At 36.8% G+C, this 13,632-nt stretch overlaps 1 protein-coding gene across 1 annotated transcript in view; it reads left to right on the top strand.

The window, feature by feature from the left end:
• Nucleotides 1-13,632, top strand: part of LOC150087846 (cubilin-like) — a 152,143-nt gene that overhangs the window by 24,652 nt on the left and 113,859 nt on the right. Inside the window, exons 2-3 of the mRNA XM_090369233.1 lie at nt 2,213-2,252; nt 13,159-13,227. Of these exons, the coding sequence (XP_090225359.1) occupies nt 2,246-2,252; nt 13,159-13,227 (76 nt within the window). The 5' untranslated portion in view covers nt 2,213-2,245. The remainder of the gene's footprint in view (nt 1-2,212; nt 2,253-13,158; nt 13,228-13,632) is intronic.

The following is a 13,632-nucleotide window of genomic DNA, read 5'->3' as shown; positions in this document are numbered from 1 at the left end:
TTATGCAGCATCAGCCAAAAAAAAAAAAAAAAAAAAGTAACATAAATAAATAAAAATAACCACTTCCACTTCCACCCCTCTGTTCGTTCGAAATACCTGTCCAGCTGAGCCTTAAACTTATTTAGGCTATCAACTTCCACGACAAGGGATGGAAGTCTGTTCCACCCACCAACCACCCGCTGGCTAAAGGCAAATTTCCGCACATCTATCCTACATCTGTCTTTCCTCAATTTGAATTTATGCCCTCTCAGGTGATTTTTCTGAGCTAGAGGAAGTAAATGTGTTAATGGACAGGCCTTGCCCCAAGTCTATTAAATTGACAATACATGTCAGTATCTATAAGAGATATACACTGGTGTTCAAAGAAAGTGCATCACCTAGGAATTTCGCATTTCTAACCCTTTTTTGCGAAGGTACGTTACATTAATGACTAGCATCGCAAATAGAAATATAAACAAAAGATATTTATTAATAGTTAAGGCAAAGCTAAGATATATTTTTCAGGTGCTCTCAAAATATTCCAAAATGAGCATTTGCAACCTTTCTACAACAGTTTTGCTAAACACGACAATTCTGGCTGAAATGTTATCAGAATCCCTCAATTTGCTTCAGTTTATCATTTTAAATGGAAAACAAAATGAAGTTCACCAGGTGCAAACTAATATTTAGTTGAACTGCTTCTGGCCCTGATGACAGCAGCACACTGTCAAGGCATTAACAAGATCAATTTCTGAAGATAATTTTGTGGTTCCAAACACGAATTATGGCTTCCTGAAGTTCACGAAGGGTCTTTGGTTTCTTTCTGGCAACTGCAGATTCCACGTGATGCCAACAGTTCTCTATAGGATTTGGGTCCAGTCTGTTTCCTGGCCAGCTAAGAGTTGTAATGGACACTTCTTCCAACCATTTTTTCACTTGTAACAAATGTAAACACATTACTGTCGAACCTCTAATGCAAAATGAAGCTAAAGTAACTACAGAAGTGCCTACTTACACTTTTTGCCCGATGACAAGGAGCAGAGTCGTCCTGAAAGATGCAGTTACTTGGCAGGTTGAAATGGTCCCTAATGGTTGGCAGCCATTTGCCTTCCATTATAGCCAGGTATCCATTGGCATTTACGGAACCTTTTATAAACTGCAGGTAACCTACTCTATGATAAACAATGCACCCCCATATCATTTGGCTGGTAGGGAATTTTACTGTAGGCACCATACAGTCTGGATGATATTCTTCACATCTACGGTGAATCGTTTGTCTCCATCAGAGCCATGCAGGTTGAATTTCTTCTCATCCAAGAAAATAACTGACTTCCACTGCTCAGGGGGGGTCCATTTGACATGCTCCTTACATCAAATTAATTGGGCCTGTTTCATTTTTTGTGTGAGGAAGGGCTTCTTAGGATGACTGGCTATAAGTCCATTTTTGAAGAGGTGTCTTCCGATTGTTAGTGTACTTGCTACCACTCCTGTATGTTCTTCCCATTCTCTTTTCAGCTCAGACAAAGAAGCTTTATGGTTTTTAAGGCATAAGCACTTAAAAACATGGTCCTGTTTTGGCGTAGAGACTTGTTTGTGTCCAGTTCCTTTTTTCCTATCAGCAAGAACCAGTATTCTTGAGTTTGGAAAGAAATCTACTCACTGTTGACTGATTACAAGACTCTGTAAGCATTATGATGGGAAGAACATCCTTCCTCACGTAAAGAATAGAACTCTTTCTTTGTGGCATCAACTGCATGTAACTCGTCATCCTGACACAAGCAAGGAATGACTGCGACTTGCAGAGCGTGCTTATGTAGCTGAAAGTAACAGCTGATGCAATATTACGTCATCACCTATACATGTCAATCTTATCTGATACAATCTGTAAGAAATATTGCCATATACTTACGTTATTCGGACGACAATTGCAATTTTAAGGGGTGACGCACTTTGTTTGAACACCAGTGTATATAAGTTTCATGCATTTCGTGAAATGCATGAGACTTCAGCATTTTCGTAATAAAAGTCGAAATTATAAATGCAGTAAGGTAATACCATTGAAGGTTTTTATGAGAACTGTTATCTTTTTTTTTCTATAACAAGTTTATTTTCCTCTATGGCTTTATTACACACTGTAGAAAATTTCTTTGTTTTATAATATATTTAGTTTATCAGGTTAGTGTTTTCACTGATTTGTATTAAGCTTAAAGAAGTTTTTATTTTATTTTTTTAGGAGCCAACAAGAAATTGCAAGATAAATTTAAAAATGTGGTGTAAGTAACATTGCAGATTTTTATAATAATACATTAATCATGCTGTTTATGATCCCTTGAAGTTTTTAAAATTTGAAGTAAAACTATTTTTGTTGCTGAAAGTAAGTTTTATTTAATTAATGTTCAGGTCTATATTTTTTGCTCTTATTCTTTTTCTCTTTATATTAATGACATAGTCAGTTGAAAAAATGTAATTGAACACTTATTTTAATGAAAATACAAATAACTTTAGCCTCAAACCATTGAAGCATTTGAAGATGAAGAATTTTGCCAATGATTGAGAGAAGGAATCAGAATTTAAAAAAATCAGAGCTTTCTTTTAATTAAATTAACTTTAATTAATATTAAAATCTTAAATAAAATAATAAGCAGCACCTTAGTGATTTTCTAAATTTGTTATTAGCATGAAATCAGTAATGGTTCATTTTATAGTAATAACAGTAGTGGTAAATGATGCAAGAAAGCAAGCTTATATAGCATCAGCCAAAAAAAAAGAAAAAAAAAGCCATTTATTCAGTTCTTCCTTGAATGAAGAATTTGTTTAGTTCTTCTTTGAATTTACTCAAACCACTCATTTCCAACAACAGATGGAAGCCTTTTCCAACAATCAGTGACCCGCTGAAGGCAAACTTCCACACATCTATCCTACAGCCATCCTTTCCCAACTTGAATTTGTGCTCTCTCATGTGTATAGTTTCATCAAGAGGAAGAATGCCATCAACATTTAGGTTACTCAATCCGTTCACTGCCTTAAACACCTCATTCAGGAGGCGCCTCCGTAGCCAGGTGGGAAGGAGCAGCAGTGCGTAGCACACGCTTCTTGATTAGACCGGGGTTCGAGCCCGTCACCACCAAATACGGAGGATGCGGAAAGGTCAGGGAATGACCACCGCATATCCCGGAGCAATATGGCCTTAGTTGCTAATGCTCCTAAAAACCAAATAACTAACTAACTAACTAACCTCATTCAGATCTCCCTGCAGGTGCCTAGTCTTCAGATGCTGCAACTTGCAGAACTGAAGCCTTTCTTGGTGTTCTGGCTGCTCTTCTCTGCACCCATTCCAGCAGATCTACATCCTTCTTAAAGTGGGGCCTCTCAACCTCTATACAGTACTCAAGATGCTGCCTAACCATTGCCTTGTACAAATGGATAATCATCTCCTTATCCCTACTAGTAAAGTTTCTGCATATCATTGACAAAACCCCATGAGCTGTTCTGTCAGCCTGTGTGCACTGCTCAGAGAATTTTCATATCTGACTGCACAGATCTTTTTCACTTTCCACTACCCTTAGTGTAGTACCACACAGTTGATAAGTTACTCTGGGATTACATTAGGCCTCTAATACACTCTTACTGACAATTTTGTTTTTCCAGCGGTTATATTACACCAAACTGACTCAATATTGCACTGGTCACCCATGTTGATGGATTGCACTGCATTAGATTTAATATGCTTCTTGACTAAGAGCATAACTCTTCTACCCTTCCTGTCCTTTTTGTCTTTCCTGTGTACATTATACTCCCCATTTTCCAATGCAGTATCACTAATGTCTGAGTAACACTGTCTCTGCTATCCCAACAATATTGATGACATAATCATTACTTCAAATTTATTTACAATGCTCCTAGGATCAGTATCAAGCAAGTATACATGCATGTGTTCTTACTCTTAGTTACTCTAACACATCCCATGTATTTACTTGTTCTGTGATGACCTACACCAGGGGTTGATATCCCCAACACCTTGCTCTCCAGGCTGCTGTATGTTCCAATAGAAACAGTGCAAGAATTACTTTCATCTCTGCCTGTGCCTCTAATCTGTGTATCTCCTCCCAAGCTAGCGGTTTTCTGACCTACCTATCCCTGCGTTGATAGCATCAGCAAATATTCTAGTCCCCCTTCTATTTAAGTGTATTCTATTTGTGTACGAACAGTCCCTTCTGTTAACAAGCACACAGCCCATGCTGAGAAAAATTGTACCCGACGAGCCTTGCATGTTCTCTCCAGGTCCAAATTGCTTGACAAGGCTCTTAACATGTACTCCCTTTTGTATTGCATCTGACTGAATTGTAGCAGACACTTTCAAATTCAGTCCTAACTTGCAACTTTTTCCTAACATTGCCCTGTACTTAAGTAATTCCTCAGATCTCCTGCTCTTAATATCATTATTGCCAATGTGCACAACAGTATCTCCTTTTGTGCCCTTAAAAGATATCTGCTTTACAATGCATCTGCTTTTGCCCCTGAAAAAGTAGATGACTGTGACATCTGCAGAGTAAATCTTACTAAAAGTAAAATTTCTTAGCTAGAAATAAAAAAAAAAATATATTTGCCAAACTACGTGATTAGAACCTTCAAGGTACTTATCACAATTAAAACCCTACTATTCCAATGCACTTCTAGTTACGCATTATGATATATGTGCAAAAACACCAATTCAGATTCTCTATGAATAATAAGTCTTAACTTATTAACTAGCTCAAAATCACTAGCCAAATTTAAAAATAAGCTAACAAATGTGACTAAGACTATTAAACTATTTGTCAAACACAATTTAATACATTAATTGGTCAAAAAGACAGTAAAAATTTCCAAGAACTTATCCGTTCCCATGAGCTCAAAATTCTTCGTCTGCACACTTTGTAGTCAAGATTAAGATATAATAAAATAAAGATCTTGTAATCTATCTTATCCCATCTGTAGAGTTTCAAATAGATATAAAAATACTGACCTTTTGTCTAACAGCAGAATGACTCCACCATTTAGATGTGTTGACATTTGAAGTGTAGTACCAGGGCAGCTTATCAAAAAGCTGTTTTTCTTTTTCTGTGAGACATGAAATCATATTTGTCTGTGAATCTTTAGGTTAAAAAAATATATATCATGGTAAGCCTGTGATATTTACAAACTGGACCAATAGTCTTTAGCTGTTTTATAATTTTTAATATATATTTTAGTATTTGGAGTACTGTTTATTCATGGTAAATGTAAAAAATAATGTGAATGGAAAAAATAACAACAGGAATATTGATTCACTAATAGGTAACTTCAGGATAATGGAAACAGAACAACTAATGACTCACTTTAAGAAATGTTGCCTTACCCAGAAGGAGTAGATTGATTTATTTCAGAATTTGAATACACATACAGTGACATCAGATATGCAAATTATTCAGATATACCCATCACCTTACTTACTGACATGTGTGTACATTGAAAAAAAAAAAAAAAAAAAAAAAAAAAAAAAACCAAGGGCTATAATTTGGAAGGAAAATGTTCCCAAAGTTCATTCAGACCATTCAAAAACACATTGTATAACCTTTTTAAAAAAAAAATAGCTCTTCATATTCTCTTTCATTAATTAATAATAATTACTTATCTTTTTACTTATCTTATTCTGGTGATTTTGATAGTCAAATATTTTTGAAGAACTGACTATATTCAAAGATATTTTAGTATGTGTGCTGGTAAGTATTAGTGGTAAGCACACTGATTATTAGCTTAGTAATCTTTTAATACAATGCATACACAACACAGTAATTTTACCCTTACCCAGCAGTATGCTCTCACAGTTAACACAGTATTATGATTACCATCCTTCCATGCAGTGTGAAAAAACCCTGGGTTTAATTGCATCTCAAAGGAAGAAATTTTTATGGGCTTTTGTTTTTTCCACCTCATACGTACCATGGCAGTTAGTTGAGGGTTGTATGGTTTTCTCCTCGCATACTCTAGTTTTTCACTCAGCAAAAACAGAAACTGGCCATAGAATACACACAATTTGCAAACAAATCCGCTGGCTAAAATGCCAAAAACATCCTGTTAATACCTCAGGTTCTATGTGCAATTTGTTTACAAATAATATACAAGGTACCACAAGGTTTTAGTTGCTCTTGCCAAAAACCAGACAACGAATAAATTTGTTTACCACTTGCTAAATCATCAGCTTCTTTGTTGATATGAAAAGGACAAACCATTAACAATCCTTCTAATATCCTCTGGTCAGTTGCTTAACAACCTCAAGATTATGCATAACATGCAATATTACCTACAGGTATGCATTATGTGGTTAATTGGTTCCAAGAAATTGCTGCATAAAGTGAATTGACTTTTATATGGATAAAATAGGGATGCATTCCAAAATGAAAAATAACTATTCAAAATTTAGAAAGAAATTAATTTATTTTTTCTTCAATTAGTACATTGATACTGTAATTAATTTAATTGGATGATCAATCAGCTGATACTGATACAGGCCCTGTGCTTGTGGACTGATTATTTTCAGCTCTGTTGAAGAAATGGTCATGAGAGAAAGCTGACAGGCACCGCATTTGTTCTCTCCCTGTAGAATTCTTTGTAACAAGCCAAAGAGTTCTGAATCATAGAAACTTTAGTGCTTCTCTCTCTCTCTCTCTCTCTCTCTCTCTCTCTCTCTCTCTCTCTCTCTCTCTCTCTCTCTCTCTCTTTCTGTTAGGATCATTATTAATGATACTAATGGCATTGTCATTGTGCGAAAAAAATTCAGCCATTTGCTTTGTTAAAAAGTGTTTAACAGGTTCAGCAACAGAGGGGTCATCATCTTCTTCATTTAAGTCTTTCTCCAGTTCGAGAAGATCCTCATTAGTGAGCTACCCTGTGTGGGATTGAAGCAACTCATTCACATTGACTTTATCTACATCTTCAAATTCCAACTCTTACAATGGCAACAATGTCACATGTTGAATTGGAAAGTTCAATTTCAGGATCAAAGTCATGAGACTCGGTGACATGAGGCCAAATCTCTTTTCAAACTCCTTGCCTGCAAGACTGAAACTTCTGCCAGTGCATCTCCGTTGATCTTTGCCATTGATATCCTTAACCATCTGAGTAAATGTCCTCCAGAGATTATAACTTTTGAGATGCAATGACACTCTGATCCATAGGTTGGATAAGGGATGTCGAATTTGGTGGCAGGAACATAACATTGTTTTCATCAACATCAATGATGCTGGGGGAGGGGGATGTCCAGGTGCATTATCCAGGTTGAAAAGATTTTCAGGGTCACATTTAGTCTCTCATAAGACTTCAGTTCATTGGAAAAAGATTTGACTGCCATACAACTGGCAAATGCTCCTTGGAATAATCCTTCATTGCTCATGAGTTTTTGTAGTGATAAACCATGAGGAGTTTAATTTTATATGCATCTTCAGATGCATTCCCTCCTAACAGCAATGTAAGCCAATTGTTGGAGACTTTAAAACACGGAGCTGTCTTCTTTTGCACCAAGACAAAATGTTCTGCTTGGCATGCACTTCCAGAAGAACCCTGTTTCGTTCACATTGGACACTTGCTGAAGCAAATAACCATGGCCTTCAAATTGCCACTAAGAGTTGTGATGGAAAATTCTTGGCAGCAACTGAATCAGCTGCTACAGTCTCCCCTGTTAGCTTTATGGTTATGGAATCCATGTCACCCGTTCAACCCACCCATCACTTGCAACAACGGTTTGCACTTTCAGATAAAGTGGCATTCAGGTCCTCAAACAAATTGTTCACTTTAGTTTGGATAATAGTAATTAATATAAGAATAGCATGTTGATTTTGATGTTCAATCCATTGAGTTAACATCCTTTATAATTTCACCATAAGCAGTGGCCTTATCTGTGTGATCTTACTAGCTATCATAGTGTGACAAGAATGACTAGCTGTCATTCGCGTCACACTCTTATAACTGTCTTTAATTTTCTCAGCTTGATTCCTTATTGTTCTTAACATCAATTCAAATATTTCTGTAGTTTTGACCATGTCAATGGTCCGTTCTTTACATTCATACCTCTTAATCACATTTAATTTTTCCTTAAGGGTTATTTGTTTTTTGCCGCTGTCAGCACTTCAGTCACTGTTGTTACATTTATCCATGAGGGTTGATCTTAAATTACACTACAATGTAATACATTCTGCAGCTGCAGAGAGACAACACTTACAACACTGCATGCTTATGGTGTAAAGTGTGTTAGTTATCTGATGGCACCAGGGATTTCCCCCATCTCCAAGTTGTATTCTTTGTAAGTGACACAGAACTCTGTGGAGGCCAGAGATTTAAAAGTGTGTGGGGAGTGGTCCGTTGTGTAGCATTATGTTCTGTTGTTTCTCTGACCATTTTGCCATTGGGCCCCTATTGGGACCTACACTTTGCCACGAGGAGGCAGGTCAGGCACCCAGTAGATTATTTAAGTACTCTGGCAGGCTCCACCACCAATTTCCAAGGATTTCAGTGCAAGGCCAAAAAAAGGGGGGGGGATGAACACTAGACTTTGGCTGAAAGAGAATTACAAGGAAGCAGTAGAATTAGAATTTGGTGGCATTGTTAGGGTTGTACTCTGTCGGTTTAGTGAGGAGGAAGACTGAAGACTAGGGGGGAAACAGGTAGAAGAATGGGAATGATAGAGTAGGCATCCCCAAAGAGGTTAGTGGAGACGAGCCCCACCAGGCGAAGTATGGGGGAGGCAGGGAGGGGAGGAGACAGAGACTTGTCTCCTCCCTCCCCTGCCCTGGGATGGGGTTTTAAAGGGAACCAGGTTAAGAGTACCCAGTTCAGATTGCCAAATGGTTTGTTGGCAAGCAAAGCCGCAGTATGTCTTCGTCGGTGATGGTTGTCATCTCTCTGATGCGGGCACACGGTAATTGAGGCCAGTTTTTATTTTGATTTTTTTGAAATTATGTTATACCAAAAATGCATAAAGTGAGATTGTATATAATGAAGGATACCTGTGTTTTGCATATCATGCATTTTATTTTGTTCACCTTTAAAGCATTTTATTTATATTGTAATTAAGCCCCCCCTAAGATCAGTTGCTCAAAAACCTAAGATGTATAGCAACGGTGGATGTCAATGCCACATGTAGCTTAAGACAAACATAGACTGCTAGGTAGGGTACATAGCAGTGAACTTTTCACAGACCAATGGTTAAAAAACACTATAGACTGAATAGCATCTACCTCTTTTATACGGTAGTTTGATCTTTTTAGTATCTGCTATTAAGTGTTTCTCCAATTTCTTAGGGGATGATTGGAATTCATGAAAAAATTTGGTTCTTGCAGTTAGAGTGAAAAACGATAGGATCAGAATCCCTATGGAATAACCAAGTGGTATTAGTGTTGACTTCCAGAAAATTGCACTCAGCTTACCTTCCGGGAAGGAAGAAAGGGTAAAGTGACAGAATTCATTGAAACAATGGGAGAAGTTGAAAGCATCTGCGCACAAGAGGTACCACCACAACAACAACAAACGATTGCAGAATTTCTTTATGACAATGAATCATCAGAATTGCAAATGGCTAGAAACCAGAAATAACATTAATTATGTTTTGCTCCATGAAATTGTAATACTTGGTACACTGCATAGTGCAGAATATATTTACCTAAACTAAACTAAACTAAGCTAAACTGAGAGCAAAGTGGAGGAGAAATTGTTGAAGTTAAACATAAGAAAAGCACCTGGGGTGGATGGGATCTATCCAGTTATATTAAAGGAGGCAGCAAAGTAACTAAGCAAACCCTTAGCCATAATTATGAGAGTATCCTTGGACTCAGGGGAGGTTCCCACGGACTGGAGATGTGGAAATATATCCCCAATTCACAAAGGGGGATCGAAGGGTGACACGAGTAATTACAGACCAGTTAGTTTAACTTCTGTTCCGGGTAAAATAATGGAGTCACTGGTTAAAGATGCATTGCAGGATCATCTAGACAAGACTGCAGCAATAATTCAGACACAGCATGGGTTTGTTAAGGGAAAGTCTTGTCTTACAAATTTGATAGGATATTATGATGTGGTTACAAAGGAACTGGATGCAAAAAATAATTTTGATATCATATATTTGGATTTCAGGAAAGCTTTTGACACTGTTGTGCATGGAAGACTATTGTACAAATTGGAGCAGAATGGTATTAAGGGTAAGTTGCTACAATGGATAAAAGGATGGTTAAGTGGGAGAAGACAGAGGGTGGTAATCAATGGGTGCTGCTCTTCGTGGACTAATGTTATTAGTGGAGTCCCACAGGGTTCAGTGTTGGGTCCACTGTTGTTTTGTATATTTATCAATGATATTGATGAAGGTATATCAGGCTTAATGTCGAAGTTTGCAGATGATACAAAGGTTGGCAGGGTTGTTAATGACAGTAATGGCAGTGTGCTACTGCAACAGGATCTAGATAATTTGGGCAGATGGGCTAAGAAGTGGCAACTGAAGTTTAACCTTGACAAATGCAAAGTACTGCATATGGGTAGAAGTAACCCCAGAGAAACGTACCAACTGTGTGGTACTACACTTAAAGTGGTAGAAAATGAAAAAGACCTGGGAGTAATTGTGCAGTCAGATATGAAGTTTTCTGAGCAATGCAGACAGGCTGCCAGGGCAGGTCATGGGGTTTTGTCAATGATATATAGGAATTTTGCTAGCAGGGAGAAGGAGGTGATTGTCCCTCTGTATAAGGCAATGGTCAGGCCACACTTTGAGTACTGCGTACAGGTCTGGAGGCCTCATTTTAGGAAGGATGTAGATTTACTTGAGCGTGTACAGAGAAGGGCAACAAGATTGGTGAGGGGAATGAAGGGATCCTCTTACCAAGAGAGGCTTAAGTTCTGCAAATTGCAGTGGCTGGAGACTAGGAACCTGCGCGGTGATCTGATTGAGGTGTATAAGGCCTTGAATGGGTTGAGCACGCTGAATTCTGATGGGATTCTTCCACTTGTTCAGATTACGAACCTAAGGGGGCATAAATTCAAATTAAGAAAGGACAGATGTAGAATAGATGTGCGGAAATTTGCCTTTAGCCAGTGGGTAGTTAATTGCTGGAACAAACTTCCATCTGTCGTTGTGGAAGTTGATAGGTTGAATAAATTTAAGGAGGAACTGGACAGGCATTTGGAGGGAATGGTGTGATTTTTTTTTTTTTTTTTTTTTGGCTGATGCTGCATAAGCTCATACACTTGCTTTCTTGCATCACATGCCACTACTACTACTACCTTGAATGTGATGGCTTGCATTCAGGGTAAATATATTTCCCTACAGGGTAAGGCATTCAGTCATCCTGCATTTTGAACTATGATAATGGCTGAACATTCCATTATGTTATGTATAATAAATGAATAATCTCTTATTGAGTGTATCGTAGCCTAGAAGTAAGGGATAAAAGGTACATAATGGGAGGACTTAGAGGAAGCATAGTATGACTGGCATATACGATAAGATAATTTGTGTATTTGCTGGATCATAAGATATTTTATTCCTAGAAAATGTTTCCTAAAATTCCCCCATGTCTTATAGCCCAAATGTATACCAGATCTGTAGTGATTTTTTTGTTTAGTGTGCAATGTAGCATTTTTGTGTACTCTTACCAAGGAAGACTTCAGTTCTTTAAATTACACTATCTAGACATGGGGTACGTGCTAGGAGATCTCATTAAAGTGTTTTTTAAGTCTTTAAATGGGTTGAGCAAACTAAATGCAGATGTCATCCTTACTTTCTCAGACAGAACATAAGGGAACATAAATTGAAAAGATTGGTTGCAGGATAAATGTGCAAAATTTGATTTCAGCCTAAAGGGTAATTGATTGTTAAAACAAACTTCCATCTGGCAGTGTTGTGGAAGATGGTAATTCAAATAAATTTAAGGAAGGGGATTGGACAAATTATTAGAAGGAATAGGCAAATGAAGTAAAGTGGGTTATGTGTTCTTTTTGTTTTTTAGCTGATGCTATATAAGCTTGCTTCCTTGCAACATTTTGCCACTACTAAATTGTTTGACACAGTTGAATAGCATGTATCATTTAGCATGACAATCCAAACTGGAGATACTGTCATCAGAACTGGGATATAACATTTATATAACAAGTCTGTATTAGGACATATATTTATACAAAAATAAAATAAGCATATATTTTAGTTTTCTTTACATAAAAAAAGTAAAAATAGCAAAACTACATGCTTGGATATATCCTGGGCTGTTGGTCAGTTTCCCATGTCGTACCTTAGCAGATTTTAACAGTTCAGAGTCCCAGCAAACATTTATTCAAAGACTACTAAATGTTATGTGCCTCCGGAGCTCTAATGGGGAATCTCTGTAAGCATGACTTTCCCATTCACAAGGAGGCTTTGGAAGCATACCATAGCTGCATATTATCTCTGATTTCTTTAATGGTGGTATAAAAGTATTTGAACAAAAATGCAATTTATTATTTACCAAATTGACTAAATAAAAAAGAGAGCAAAGTTAGTCTCTGGTATATCCACACCTCTTCTAACCTCAATCCAGTCTGTTTCCACTTTCCCTATCATAACTGGTTCCAGTAGGCATCTTTCATGATTCTTATATCCCTAGAATCCAGTCTTACGTTATATAGGATTTTAATTAGTTTGTCCTGTCTGATCTTGTTAAATTCCTTCATGTAGTCTAGAAAGCATAAGAAGAATTAGTAGAATAGAAGTGTTAAATTGGATTTATTTTTTTGGAATAAATTAATTTATGGCAATACAAAAAGTTCAAAGCTTTATCAAAAAAAAAAAAAAAAATTTTTTTTTCCATGCTCTTAGGAGAAATATTAGGAAAATGATTGCCTTAACATCCAATACATTGCAAATTAAGTTTCAGGAATAATTGTCTTGAGACACCATTTTTTTATTTTTGTTTGTTTAATTTTAGATAAATATTTTTATTGATATATGATCTGTACTAGTTCTTGGCATTTTATGTAATATTGATTGTAATTTTATCCATGTATTGTTTATTTAGATCGTGACAATTTTAAGTTTTTTATAAACCATGCTGGTGTGTGTATACTGTACGGTACGGTACATAATTTACATGCTGTTTACATAATTCCTACATTAATATTATATATTGTTTTAAATTTCTCATTCAACAGATATTACAGTTCTTGCTGTGTTTACAGCAATTACTTTGTCCCAGACTAGTGCTCAGTACAGTTTTGAAGGTAAGCTGCTGTTCATATCCTATTAAATATGAAATTTAAATGAAAATTTGGGACATAATTACCTAGTGAACTATAACAAATACTGAAATGTTCACCTTCACCTCTATTTAGGGTGTGCCATGTAAAACCAGCCTGCCTCATTCTGGTGTGATATTCATTTTTGAACAACTCGTGCGAAGTTGTTCAAAGAATGAATTTTAGCAGATCATATCAGTTTGTGTTGCTCAATATACAGTCAGCTTTTGGCACTTGTGATAGGTGTGTGAGAGTATTGTCAAGAATGCCATATTCTATGCAAGAAAGGATTTGTATAGTGGAAGCCTATGTATGTACTGGTTCTTTTAAGGAAACACAGAAATTGGTTTCTGAGAAATTTCCTATTGCTACCATCCCAGCTACGAGTAC

The sequence above is a fragment of the Mastigoproctus giganteus genome, chromosome 3 (genome assembly GCF_048544385.1).
Source record: "Mastigoproctus giganteus isolate SK-2022 chromosome 3, ASM4854438v1, whole genome shotgun sequence".
In the NCBI taxonomy this organism is placed as follows: Eukaryota; Metazoa; Arthropoda; class Arachnida; order Uropygi; family Thelyphonidae; genus Mastigoproctus; species Mastigoproctus giganteus.
This window is presented reverse-complemented; position numbering and strand designations above follow the sequence as displayed.